This window comes from Corvus cornix, chromosome 1 (assembly GCF_000738735.6).
Source record: "Corvus cornix cornix isolate S_Up_H32 chromosome 1, ASM73873v5, whole genome shotgun sequence".
Lineage (NCBI taxonomy): Eukaryota > Metazoa > Chordata > Aves > Passeriformes > Corvidae > Corvus > Corvus cornix.
In genome coordinates, this window is record NC_046332.1 from 21,024,737 (window position 1) to 21,038,347 (window position 13,611).

At 36.1% G+C, this 13,611-nt stretch overlaps 1 protein-coding gene across 3 annotated transcripts in view; it reads right to left on the reverse strand.

Annotated features, from left to right (window-relative positions):
• Positions 1-776: 776 nt before the first annotated feature.
• The window catches only part of TBC1D23 (TBC1 domain family member 23), a 32,552-nt gene continuing 19,717 nt past the window's right edge, over positions 777-13,611 (reverse strand). For 2 of the 3 annotated variants that reach the window (XM_039558252.1, XM_010395904.4), the window contains exons 13-18: positions 13,328-13,434; positions 12,524-12,666; positions 7,918-8,006; positions 5,063-5,198; positions 3,786-3,980; positions 777-2,616 (exon numbers count right to left, since the gene is read on the reverse strand). In XM_039558252.1, coding sequence (XP_039414186.1) covers positions 2,535-2,616; positions 3,786-3,980; positions 5,063-5,198; positions 7,918-8,006; positions 12,524-12,666; positions 13,328-13,434 — 752 coding nt within the window. In that variant the 3' untranslated portion in view covers positions 777-2,534. Of the gene's footprint in view, positions 2,617-3,785; positions 3,981-5,062; positions 5,199-7,917; positions 8,007-11,062; positions 11,108-12,523; positions 12,667-13,327; positions 13,435-13,611 lie in introns of all 3 variants that reach the window. The other variant, XM_010395902.4, reaches the window with a different exon arrangement.

Sequence of the window (13,611 nt, forward strand, 5' to 3'; positions counted from 1 at the left end):
AAACCAAAAACAAACCTTGAAGCTGAAAGGGACAGTAAGTTCCACACCAACTACTTTGATTTTTCTTTTTAAAAAATGTCACTCCAGTACTGTAATTGTAATTTCTGCTTAGCAATACAAGTTTTGTAACAAAAATACTAACTACAGGTATGCACACTCTAAGGCAACAGTAGCCCTTAAACTGTGGGTAGAGATGCACCAGCACCACTGAAATTATTCATAGTTTGGGCTGAGCTCGGTAAAATAAGAGGTCTGTTGGTAACTTGTACATTGCCTTAAAATTTACAAATAATTAGCTTCTAAATGGCTTAGATTATGTGTCTCTACACAGAAGGGATTTATAAACTGACTTCCTGTTGCTTTACTTGCTGTAGATCTCAAAGGTCTGCTGTATTTGCTGTCCTCACAGTGAAGCATACACATTAGCCACGTTTCACATTTAATACTCAAATACACCCGTTTAGCAACTGAGTGTCATTTTCACTTTTTCCCCTCCTGACTAGAGAAACGTGTTGTATCATTCTCTCCACATTTTCGTAATAAAAATATGATGCTGAGAAGTCTGGAATTTATGCAGAAACCTTTTCTGTAACTTGATTATTTGTTAATTCATTTTGACCTTTCTGTGAATGCTTACTATGGTTCACCCAAAAGCACTTAATGAAATTAACTTAAATTCTGAAATACTTACATCAAGAAGTCACTGGCAGTAGCTCCCTATGATCCATAATTAGCTTCTTCCACTCCAAAGATCAAATTCACTTCCATTTACAAAACACCTTTAGGAAAAACTTTTAATTGCTTCAGAGAATTTATACAGTATGCAACTAAATGCCTTCTGACAGAACAAGTTATGTTCAAATTGTACTGGTTTATTTACAACTGTAGTTTATAAACAGTAGCACAAACATCTTTACATGAAAAAATCTCAGTTGCTGAAGTAGGCACAGAGTCAGAGACTCTTGAGGATATTTTCAGAAAGGATTAGGAAGAGGAAAATGTAATACAACAGCTGCTGGGCAAAACTATAAATACATGAGCATTGGCCCAGGTGCAATTTCATGCAAATATCTTCAACAGTTCAAGTTCTATTGGTGTTTACTCAGATACTAAGAAGCAAAAAAAGTAATTAGTTTCAGAATTAAAGTGCCCTAGCTTGATTCCTAGTAAAATAACTTAGAATAAACGTTTTTTATAAAGGTCAGTTTAACTTTTTTTACCTTCTGATGAAGTACCAAATCATAGGCTTTGATTGAAATACTCAGAAGATTCCATGCAGCAAAGCTAATCCCCACTATCTTTTTTTTGCAGTTTTTGATGATTTCCCATCAGTCTACAAAGATGCTCTGCCTTGCCCATAAGAACATTCCTGTACTGAGCTTTGAACAAGAGAACCATTCTTGAACAAATGGAAAGCTTATGATGACCAATCATAGAGCTGCCATCTCTCAAATATTTACTAATTTAGAAGTTGTTACTCAAAATAATATAAACAAATGCTTGACTCAACGAAGGCAACTGGTTAAGAATACATTTATCACAGGTATACAGCACTGGAATTTCTTCCCTGGTTTTGTGTGCATTCATCTTCTTGCTGAAGACACCTTTGGTCAGCAGGTACTCACTTCTGTGCTGAACTGATGGGTTTTAAACATCTAAATTTCTTAGATATTTTGTTTCTGAGGAGCAAGGCAACTTGTTTTCAACTGTCATATTCTGTCATGAAACATTCATTTCAATGCATACACTCATCTTTACAAGGGAAACAGCCTCAACCTATGAAATGTAAAATTTTGCATAATTTAAAAAAAAATCACAACCCAGTAATAAAAACTAGGTAATTTCAGTATTTAAAAATAACCCTTACCAGCAATTCCAGTTATTTAACCTAGTAGCTGCTGGTAAGACTTTAAAAAAACCCTTCATCTTACAAATTGCTTGTATTTTTTCCATTTATATGCAGCCCAAACTGGACTTAACAGTTTTTAATGAGAAAACAGTATTTTTAAGATTTACAAACCTATATTTTTAATTAGCCTTTGATACTACCCAGAAGGCAAAATCAAATTTCTAGACTGTAGGCAATGGAGACATTTTATTTGCAAGGGATAGTAATTCAGAAACCATTGCATTTTCAACTGCTACTCTGTATCTCTCAGGCCTTAATTCCTTTAATACACTTAATGTGAACCCAGCTGCATTTGCTCTTGCAAAGATGCAGATGACTCCCATTACAGCTGCATTAAAATGAAACAAACTGACCTTTATAATAAATACTTCTCCAAAACAAAAAAAAAATTTAAAAAAAAAACCAAAACCAAGAAAAAACCCCAAAAACAAAACCAGAACAAAAATCCTGTTCAGAAATGGATAGTAATTTACCCTATCTTAAGCCTGCTACTCAGGCATTCCCATCAGCAAACAGAAAAATTCTCTTAAGTTAGTATTCAGTTGGGAAACAGTCAGCTTGTGTCCACATACAGTATCTTGGTTGCTTCTTCTTTATAAACAGGTCTCTACAAAGTCTTTAGTTATTAATTCTCCAAGGCATCCAATACTTTCATGATCTGTTGTTTTATGGCTTTGGTAGCATCACCTGCATTTGGAATCAAATACCTTAAAAAAATTAGAAAAAACCAGCATTAATTCACTATAAAATTTTTGAGCATAAATTCCATAATTCTTTTAATTCTTCCTCTGTCTAGGAGGAAGGGAAGAGGGGAATATATTAAAATGAAAAAAATACTAAAAAAATAGCATTTAATTCCTGATTATATTATGAAACACTTCCTGTTTGTGAATTTCGAACTGTTGAGGAGTACTTCACAGACCATGTTGGAAAGAAAAAATGACAATGGGATAGGTCAGGCAGTTCAAAATCTCTACAGATAGCATGTCTGACTGAAGCATAGCAGTCCTTGCTTGGTTTTCGTTTCACGGGTTTTGGCGGTTTTTTAAAATTCCTATAGATAGCTCTAGATCAACCTGCTCCAGTCCACAAGTTGGTGATGAAGTAATTCAACAAGCAGCAAAGTTCTCTGCATTATTTTAATTTATCTTTGTTGACCTACTACAAACCTAAGGAGCCAACAGGCATAGAACAATGTCCCTAGTTAGGCAGGAAACTCATCTCCCCTCTCTTGTAAAAACACAGCATCCACTCTACACAGTTCTCTCCAAGGAAGAGGATGAGAAAACATCCAGCTGGTATCAGCAACCTTCTTAAAACAGTGCCAAGAAACAGGAGGCTACCTCAGAGGAAAAAAGCCCCATACACTCCTCCATCTGATCCCTTCCCTCCCTCTTAAGCATACAAATACTGAGCATGGCAACATGTAACTTCCAGGAATCAGGTTTCAGGGAATCAGAGTTTTGAGTTCAGGCTTCGGGACTCCTCATACAACACACAGACAGATTCAGATGTTAAAAAAAAAAAAAGATACCACAGAAGAATTACCACTTTCTTACATCCCACTCTTTACAAATCCATGTATTAGCTGCAGATAGCTGTCTACTTCATTTTCATTTAAGACATATTACAAAAAGAACACACTTGCACACATCCCATCCCCAATAACTATACTGCAGTTCCTCTCTTCTGGGTCTTGTAAACGCTCCTCGTTTTGCTGGCAGATCTTTTTTTCTAGTTCACATCTGAATGATGTATTCCTAAACAAAAACTATTACTTTTGAACTCAATTCTGGGAGTTACAGCATAGCTCTGATTTCCAGTGTACAGCATCCTGGATATCATTACCACATACACCTCTGCTGAGATGGCTTACCTTTCAACTGCCAGAATTTCTATGCCTGAAGTATTGCTATTTCCGTATTTAAAGGTGATCAGTTCTGGGTGTTTCTTCTTGGATGTGATTTTGACTACAGAGTTGAGTGCCTGTCGAGACTGTATGTAAGCCAGTCCCTTTCGTGATGGAATCTCCCTCAAACAGTACATATGAGTTGCTGTTACTAGGAGATGACTTGAGGGAAAAGAAAAAGACAAATTAAGTTTTGTTAATGAACTAAATATCAGCTATTTAGAAAGTTAAATTCTATGAATAAGCTACATGGAGAGAGCTAGACAATACAGTTACCAAATCTAAGAAACAGTTTTAATATTTTCATAATATCTAATTAAGAAAGCTCTACAAAATACTTCAGATTTTCCTTGAGTACTGTAGCATGACCATTTCTGAAAACAAGCATGGCATGAGATGACAGCCACCAGCAACCTGTCAGGCCATGCACAGTGCCTCCAGCCTCTCTCTCCCCCTTCAATCACACCCCAACCCCATCCTTCCACCTACAAAAGGGCAACTCTACACATGGAGCATCAAATTAAGTTAGAAGGATGTGCTGGCACTCCATGACTGTCAGTCCCTGTGCCAGCACTACCACTGACCCGCTGATCTGCCCTCTCAGTGCAGGACCAACTTCTGCCTTCTTCATGGAAGGAATGCACGTTCAGCTAGCAGTGGGAACACACTGGCTGAGTTTCAGCTCAGTTTGAAAAATCATACTATGACTGATTACATACAATCATACACCATAAATGACTGATCTAATGGAAAAACAATAATAAAAGACAAGAACAGACCATGATGCAAGAGAAATCCCATCACAGGTTTCTATTGTCCAGGTTCAACAGGATGTGCACTCTTTGGGGAAGTCAAAGCAAGCATCATGTTCTGCTCTTGCAACATTAGCAAGGCCACTGAATCTTAGGGGCAAGATGGGTGTGAAGTACAACATACACAGGTAAATAAGAAAAAATGGAGTCATGGACACTTGGGTCTACCTTGTCCTGCAAATAAGCCTATGCACACTGACAGTATTTTTCTTACTATCTTGTTCTTCAAAGCAAAACTTCACACCAGGTTTTATACATAATTACCATTCTATAACACTGCAAATACCAAGAATGCAAATACAGTAACATTTTGTTCTACATTCTACTTTCATTTCCTAGTTTAATATAAAGGATAACTGCAGTGACCAATATTTTTAAAAAAATGTATATCAAGATGGACATTTTCATTAAACCTAGGATTAATTTCAGTACCTGGGAAACATATGCCCATTTTCTTTTACTTCATTACATGGAAAGTTATACTTCACATCAGGTTTATTTATCCATGTCTGGATGTTGACGACCTCTTTTCGATCATCGTCTGACATTGAGGAGTTATCAATTTCATCTGTTTAGAAGGGAGTGGGTAAAAATGTTAAAAGAAAAAAGAGAATGTATTTTCACACACTATCAGCCAACTTTTCAATTCGCTTAAACCCACTGTAGCTACACTGGTCCAAAGCAAGAATTACTGAACACAGAATTACTGAGAGGGAGGAAAGAAAAAGGAAGGCATATCTGATATTTCTCTCAGCAACAAGTATTTTTAGCTCAGGGGATATCTTAGGCTGGTTCAATTTGTCCATTCAGTAAAGTTTCATGGATTTCTTTCACATGGACTTGTCCAGACTTTCCTTGAAGCCATATAAACCTTTTGCATTTAAACCACCAATATCTTTTGGCAAGGAGTACCAAAACCAAGTCAACTACAGTCCAGGAGAGTCTCCTCTTGTGGCTTCTAGTTTCTTTTACAATAAGAAATTAATACCTGTTGATCTCTTTCAAGGCCAGGCATTATTTTATGGATCCCTTTTCCTCCCTTAAAATGTCTTTCACATAACAAAACTTCTAATACACAGCTGTGCCTGTTGTGAAAGTCCTTTCACATCTTTCCTCACTCTTTTTTACTCGTCTCTGAACCTTCTCCTGTTTAAACATGGTTTCTAACATCAAGGGCAGAAGACACACAGTATTTAATGCGTGGGTGAACCATAGATTTCTGAGCATTTGATTTGCTTTTCTGAGCACTGAGTACTTACTTACTATAAACCTACTGCTCCTGGACACAGCAAAATCACTCTACCACTTCGGATCTGAAACTAGAAGTGGTTGGGGTTCTTTTCGTGGCTTTCTTGCATTAAACTCATACTGAATTTCATGGGCCATTTTATTGCCCAGTCATTCAGATTAGCAAAAGACTCAGTTTGTCCGTACTGCCTTGAATAACCTCGGCTCATTAGCAAAAATTGTTGTCTTTGGCTTCACATCCTCTTTTAAGGACATTTAAGAACATATTCAAGCCCACAATTTTCAGCACAGACCTCTGTGAAACACCCAAAACTCCTGCAAATGTTATCACTTAGCTGCAAAATACTGCTTTTATGTCTAAATATGGTGATTATGTTTACATAGTAATTTTAGTGCTACAGTAGAATTTAAGCAATCTAGTTATCTAAAACAATGAACTATATTAACTCCATACAAATTACTCCCAGAAATAACCCAAGACAGCTCTTTATAGAGCCTTTTTCAAAGCCAGTTTCCTACACTTTGTTAAACTGTTTACTTCAGTGCAATTCAGAATTTGAAACACACTTTGGAAAAGGTTTTCACTGAAAAAATACATTATGACATTGAAGGAAATGGAACTATAATCCACCCTCATGTCAGAGAATCACAGAATGACTCACGATAGAAGGGATCTCTGGATGTTATCTGGTTCAACCCCCCCTGCTCAAGCAGATCCACCTAGAGCAGGCTGCAATTATTACAGCTGAAAACCCCAAACACTAAAACTTCACAAAAACAATTATACAGAAACAGGTTCACTTTTTGCCTTCTTCTGTATCAAGATAATATATATTTCCCTTCATATGTGTTGGCTTTGCTCATTTAAATTGCACTAATTACCAAGTGTAATAGTGCTTTTAAAAGGAAATATGAATAGAACTTAGCAAACAACCATTACTGAAAACATGTTCTAGACAATCTGTCTTTGAGGAGCTGGTTTTCTGAAACGACACAGACTTTGCCAAACACTATTATGGATGCTCAAAGAACTGTGCAAACTTAATTACATGGCATTTGGAGAAATATCTTGTTATCATGAAGGCTTCTGCCTGATAATTTCACTTTGGTCCTTCACAATTTCTATTGCAGATGATGATCAACTGTTCGTCATCGATGTTATTTAAACCTATGACTCTCATTAATCCCCACAAACTGCTTCTTTTGCATGTCAAAGATTCTCAGACTAGTTACTTGTTTCTCCCACGGAAGCCAAATATGCCTTTTGGCCACAGAAGAGTTATTTGTGAGATGATGACTGGGAGTGGACTAAAACTACCAGAGCAAAACCAGGGCAGAGTAGGTTTGTACCATTCTAATGTTAGAACTGCTCTCAAAAAAAAACTCCAAACAAACCCTTATGAAATGTGTGGTGTTCCAGTTTCGCCTGCAGTTTTTCAGCTAGATAAAAAATTTAAATAAAAACTGCATGTTTTTATTCTACAGCAATCTGCATGCATATCGAGAGATGAATCAATTATTAATAGATTCAGTGCTGAAAAGCAAAGTCTCAAACACTGGAGAGGTGTGCACACATTAGCCATTTAAAGTCTAGCTCCAACTACATTTCAAAAGTTCAGATCATTACACTAAGTGACAATACTAGACATTCAAACTGAGATACATCAGCCAAACTAGGTCCTTTACATTTTCCTTACTGTTGTAAGAGGCACAATTGCCAGTTTACATGTACAAAATCAGTGTAGAAAAAGAACTTTACTAGAGAAATAACACGTGAGGACAAAAAATCCACTAAACCCATCTATTTCCATTTCCTCCTGTTGGCTGGTGCCTACCACAAATTATTTTTTATTTAATCTGCTACTATATATTTGAAAAGGGTTGGTCCTAGGCACTACCATAACACACGATCAACAATAATAGTTAGACAAATGTCATATTGCAAGACAAAGATGTAAGATACACTCTTTTGATTTAGCCCAACTTAATATTTTGTCTAAATAAGCTAATTGAGGTAAGAGGAAAATCTTCTACTGTACCAGTATCATATTCTTCTTCATCTCCGATGCTGAATACTGGCTTCACACCACGGTAGGGTTTTCCTACTCTGTCACTGCTGCTGACATGTCTGTTGGCAATGAAAAGGCAGAAGAGGGCATGGGATGGGAGAAGAAAAGTAACTTTCAAACTGATGGTCTGAGTTCTACAGTAACATATTAGCAAAATGCAAACACAGCTGTGCAACAGAGGACAAGAGAATTTCATGAAGCTTCCTGCAAGGAAGATGTGAGTGACCCATCAAGCAACTTGGTTAGTGAAAGCACATAGTTCAGTCACTTTGTGAGGCTGACTGTTGTAACAGAGAAAGTGAAAAGAAATGACTTTTTTTTTAAAAACCCCAACCTCTGCTCACCTTCTCAAATGGCAACATACATTAGAGACCTGAAAACTGACAAGACGCTAAGTTTCTAGCATGAAAATAAAACATATCTGGACAGTCAGGGCAACTTCACATGGATGCCAAATGTAGATGAAAAAACCAAAGACTATTAACTAACATGTCTGGAAGTTAATTTTTCTGGTTAATTCCTCAAAACATAACAAGATGCCTTAAGAACTACAAAGTGGGGTTATTACAAACCATCCACTGTAGCCTAAACACTGACTTCCTGTCAATTATTTCCAGTTTGAGTCACATCTTGAAATATTTGGTCAAACAATTCCTATTGCTACAATCCCAGCACCATTGTGACACTGATGTCAAAAATCACATTTAAGTTATTTCTACAGATCATATTAAATGACACAAACACATACAACTGAGTCTTAATGAATGACAGTAAGATTGCAAATCCTGAGATATTTTAAAGCTCCAGCTCAGAATGCTGCAGTTACATGGCCACAGCTGAATTAAAAGCTCTTGCCCTCAACTGCTGAGAATACCTGAAAAACATGAGAAAAACCTGAAAGTTCAGAAAGCCACAAAAAAGGCAATTTCTGAAAAAACCAAACAGTTCATGATTTTAGCCTTTAGAACTGGCAATGCTTAGCAGTTTAAAAAAAAACCCAAAACAAACCCAAAAAACTTGTCTGTCCCTTCCCTGCAGTTCAATAACCTCTTTCCCCATACTGTGCATTTGTGTTTCCTACCAACTCTAAGCTTTGGTTCCCGTTTTAAGTACATTCACAAACTCCAGTTTACATGCTACTGTAGAACCAAGCTGGACAGGGAACAGGTTTAGTAATAGGCAAATTAATGTTACTACTTAGGGATACCTGAAAGTAGAATTGAGAGTTAGAGAAGAAAACAACATTTTCTATGGGTAAAATTTACTGATATAAACAAAATAAGGAAAAGTTAAAAACCCCAACCAAACAGAAATGCGGTCTACAATGGCACAAAAATAAACATACAAGAACATGCTCATTAGTGTTTAAGACAATAAGCATCAATGACACTGACAATTCAAGAGGGCAGTGCTTCTATATGGAGGCTTTTGTAAATGTGCTTTAGTAATACATAACCAATTGAGCAAGAAGCAGCACATTTAACTAATGTCAGATTGAATTATACAGAGAGGATCTAAGAGCAGATCTCACTGGTGTTTATCAGTTGAAGTTAGTCAAGGCAAGAGAGTAAATGAGAGAGTAAAAAGCTACTTTATAAAACCTGGTAGCATCTTAAACTAGAAATTGATTCCCTTTAACCTGTTTACGTGGAAGGCCATCATTACATGTTTAAAAATTGAATGCAAAGTCCTTTGGTGGCAAACCTGCCAAATGAAACATCCTGGTGATAAACACAAAGTAGATCTAATTGAATGTATGCAGAAAAAATGCCATTCTAGGTTTTTAAGAACTTTGATTTTAAGAAAATACTCTAGGGATATATAGTGTGAGCTAATTTATTATTGCATCTACCCAAGGGAAGAAGATACGCAATAGGAGCGAAAGGAATAAGCAAAATAACCAAAGTAAAATCTCAATGTATCAAAACTTGGTTACAAATACAGATTCATGCATCTCTGAGTTATCAAAGAATCACCATATATTTAATTGGATATTTTAACACTTTTTCACCATATTCTAGAAACAGATCAACAAAATGTGGGGTACAATCCCCATGATCTTTAGTATTTCCAAATTAACAAAACATACTATGTGCTACTGGGCCATTCCCACTGTTCTTCTTTTATAGAATCCAGGTTAACATTACTACTGATTTTGCTCACACAAACAACACCTTTCTGTGGTGCTTTTGGGTGAATCCCAAATCAAATTATGTGCAAACTACTTGAAAGAAAAATTAGTCAAAAATTCTTGAAAACCCACTTTTAAAATTTTCAATAATTCATCCAGCTTTAATCTTCATGCATTTCAGTGTAAGAAGGTCAAAAGCTACAGAATTCCTAAAGTATAATCAAAGTTCCAAAGTGATTATGCATAAGCTGCTCTTCAATTACCACAAGTAATTTTATATAAACTCAATTCACAAGTTTTATTTCTGAAATAATTATAAAACACTGTGAGGCATGTGTGTATGTGAGGCAAATGTGAAGGGCCTCCACATTTGCATGAAATGCAGTAGTTACGTGAACAAGATGAGGTAGAACTGCAAAGCATATTTACTTATTATCATTTTTCTTTTCCCAGTAATGAGCATGTCTGTTTCTATCAGCATGTTCTATCACCATGTGATAAGCATAAAAATTTGAGACTTCCAGACAGAATTTCCATATGGATTTCCTACCATATCTAAGTTCAGAGGATTTTTTTATGAACAGTTTACTTTTCACATCTGTAGTCTCTGTTGTTAGAGCCTAAAGCCATAATTTGTTCAGTAATTGCTCCCGATCTCTTCTACTAGTACAGGCTACTAATAAAATGTATATAGGAAATGACAGGTAAAAAAAAATTCCATAAAAAGCAATAGTAAGGAAAAGAACAGAAATAACAAAGCAGAAACTAAGAGAAGAAAGCACTGCCAATACATTCTTTTTTCTTCCTTTAGTCTCTTGACCAGTGCTTGTAAAAAGCAATAGTCTTAATATATTCCAAAAAATCAAATTAATATCAAAATATGCAAGCAATCTTGTCAGTGTAACCAATGCTTACAAACATTGTGATGCCATGCTAAATACAAGAAAGGTGGTTTTAGTCAGACTGCTTAATTATCAAGCTTACCGCTCCAGGCTTGCTCTGTCTGGCCAGGAAATATTGAAAGGTATTCTACAGTACATTGGGGCAGAGGACAGAACAAAAGAATTAAAAAAAATGTAAAGGAAAAACCTAGATAAATAGCTGAATTTCTCTATATTGGCAATGTATCTTCTTCAAGGAGGATGCTTGTAAATAAAAACAAGGCTTCAAGAAAGCTGGAAACGAGGTAAAGAAAATATTTACCAAAAAAAATCTACTAAAAGATGCATTTCCCATGCTACTTGTGGCTTACATGTAAGCATTACTTGATTTCACTGAATGGCTTGGGTTGGAAGGGACCCTAGAGACCAACTTGTTCTACCCCCTGCCACGCACAGGGACAACTCACAGCAGACCACGTGGCTCAAAGCCCCATCCAGCCTGGCCTTGAGCATTTCCAGGGATGGGGCATCCACAGCTTCCCTGGGCAACCTGTGCCAGTGCCTCACCACCCTCACTGTAAAGATTTTCTTCCTAATATCTAATCTAAATCTACCCTCTTTCAGTTTAAATCTTCACATTAATTCAGTTTAATTCTTCACACAGCAAAAGCTACTACCAAATGCTATTTAAGAATTTTTTGCCTCTAATTGTGAAATAAAAGTAGTAATACTAATTTAAAAAAAACATTTTCCAACACAAAAAGAAGGAATGATCTGAGGTACAAGACTATTAAGAACTACTCTTCATTTGGCATGTACTTTAAATCCTGCTATCAAATAAATGCTAGGTCTCTGAGATTCTTGAATACCAGCTTGTTATTCAACATACAACTTCAAAGGCTGGAATTTAAAGAACTACAACAGGATTTTCATTTAAAGCTCTGACAGATGAAAGCTGTTATTCTTACATTTAGTTAAGATAAGTATTTGGAATGATGACTTCCAAATTCGAAAGTGTTCTTCAATGTACTTGCACATTCTCATTCCTAGTTGTAATTGGAAGACACAAAAACCAAAGGCAGATTCTGGGTTTGAAAAGCAGCTTTACAGCAGGACTTGAAAAAAATCAAGATCTTTAAAAGATTTAAACTCAATTTGACAAGATGCAGCAGTAAAAAAAAAAACCAAAACAGAACAAAACCAACCAACCAAAAAACCTATCCAGGATCCTGCTGTAATTTATCCATTTCATTAGAGTCAGGATGGGGAAGAACTGAAATAAAAGTGAAATTATTGTTCACTTTTGGACTGAACACAAAATTGACACATTATAAGAATTGAAATTAAATGACAAATTCTAGGTAAATATTCAAGGCAACAGGGACTAAGGCAGCACAGTAGGCTCCCTGGATCATGATAAAATTATGAGGAGGGTAGAGGCAGAAAATCTAAAAACTGAATATGGAAGAGAACTTTTTCCTAATCAGCCCAGTTTTCACGCTTACAAAACAGCCACATGAACTAGGATGCTCCCAGCTAAGGCACAGTGAGATATGTGACGCACCTGTCCACTGGAGTAGATGTATTTTCAATAAAACTGATAACTTTCTCTTTCACATTCACAGATTTCGTCTTCAAAGCAACCGTCATTTTATTCACCAGGGACTTCACTCCTTTTCCATCACCTGAACCATTAGGAGCATCACCCTGTAAAAGGAGCTCCTCTCAGGATTAATCATATAAAAAATATGTTATTTCATCTCAATGAATTTATTAAGAAAGGAAACAGACTACAAAATAGTAATTTACTTTTTGGTACTCAGTAGAACATTAATTACAGAATTGAGTATTTCTTTAGAGTTCTATCAAATAACAGCAATGATATGTGACTGAGGAAAATATGATCCCATAAAGCAAGCCTGACAAACTATATTAGTGAGCACCCTGCTATGAACATCCAGACAAAGGAATCCTATTAATGATACATTGCATCCAAATCAAAAGGTAAATCCTACACATAGTATGTCAGCTGGAGAAAAGATACAATTTTGAGTTTTGCCATGAAATTGTATGCCACTTCATAGTAACTTATTCCCAGAGTGAATAAGAGCCAGGCAAAGAGTTTTCTGTTACATGTATTCTTGCTACAGCAAGTTCTTACCTACAAGCTCTTCCTCTCCAGAGGATAAAAATGTTTAGGTCACCTCTGACTAGACAGTGATCATAGTTTGAAATTAAACACACAAGTGAAAACAGTCATGACTTGCAATAATGCATTTTACAGAATAGAATGAGGAATGTGAAGAAAAAATTCAGTACACCTAGGGCTCCCATCCCACTACAACACTTATGCCAAAACGTCACTTACATCAACAGAGTTTATGCTATTTCTTGAGCCTGACGTACTAGCAATCCAGTGACCATATCCATTTTCTGGTCCTTCCACATTGATATCTGCTAAGTGCTGCTGGAGGGCTGTTAAAAGGCCATTAAAAAACATTCAGATTTACATTGGACTTCGTCTGTTGATGAAAATATTGTATATACCCAAGACTAATCAGTAACAATTTTTTCCCCGTGATTTAATAAAACAGATAAATTCAGATATCATGATAATAATCCCTGGCTTTTCTTTCAGTAGTACAACGGCAT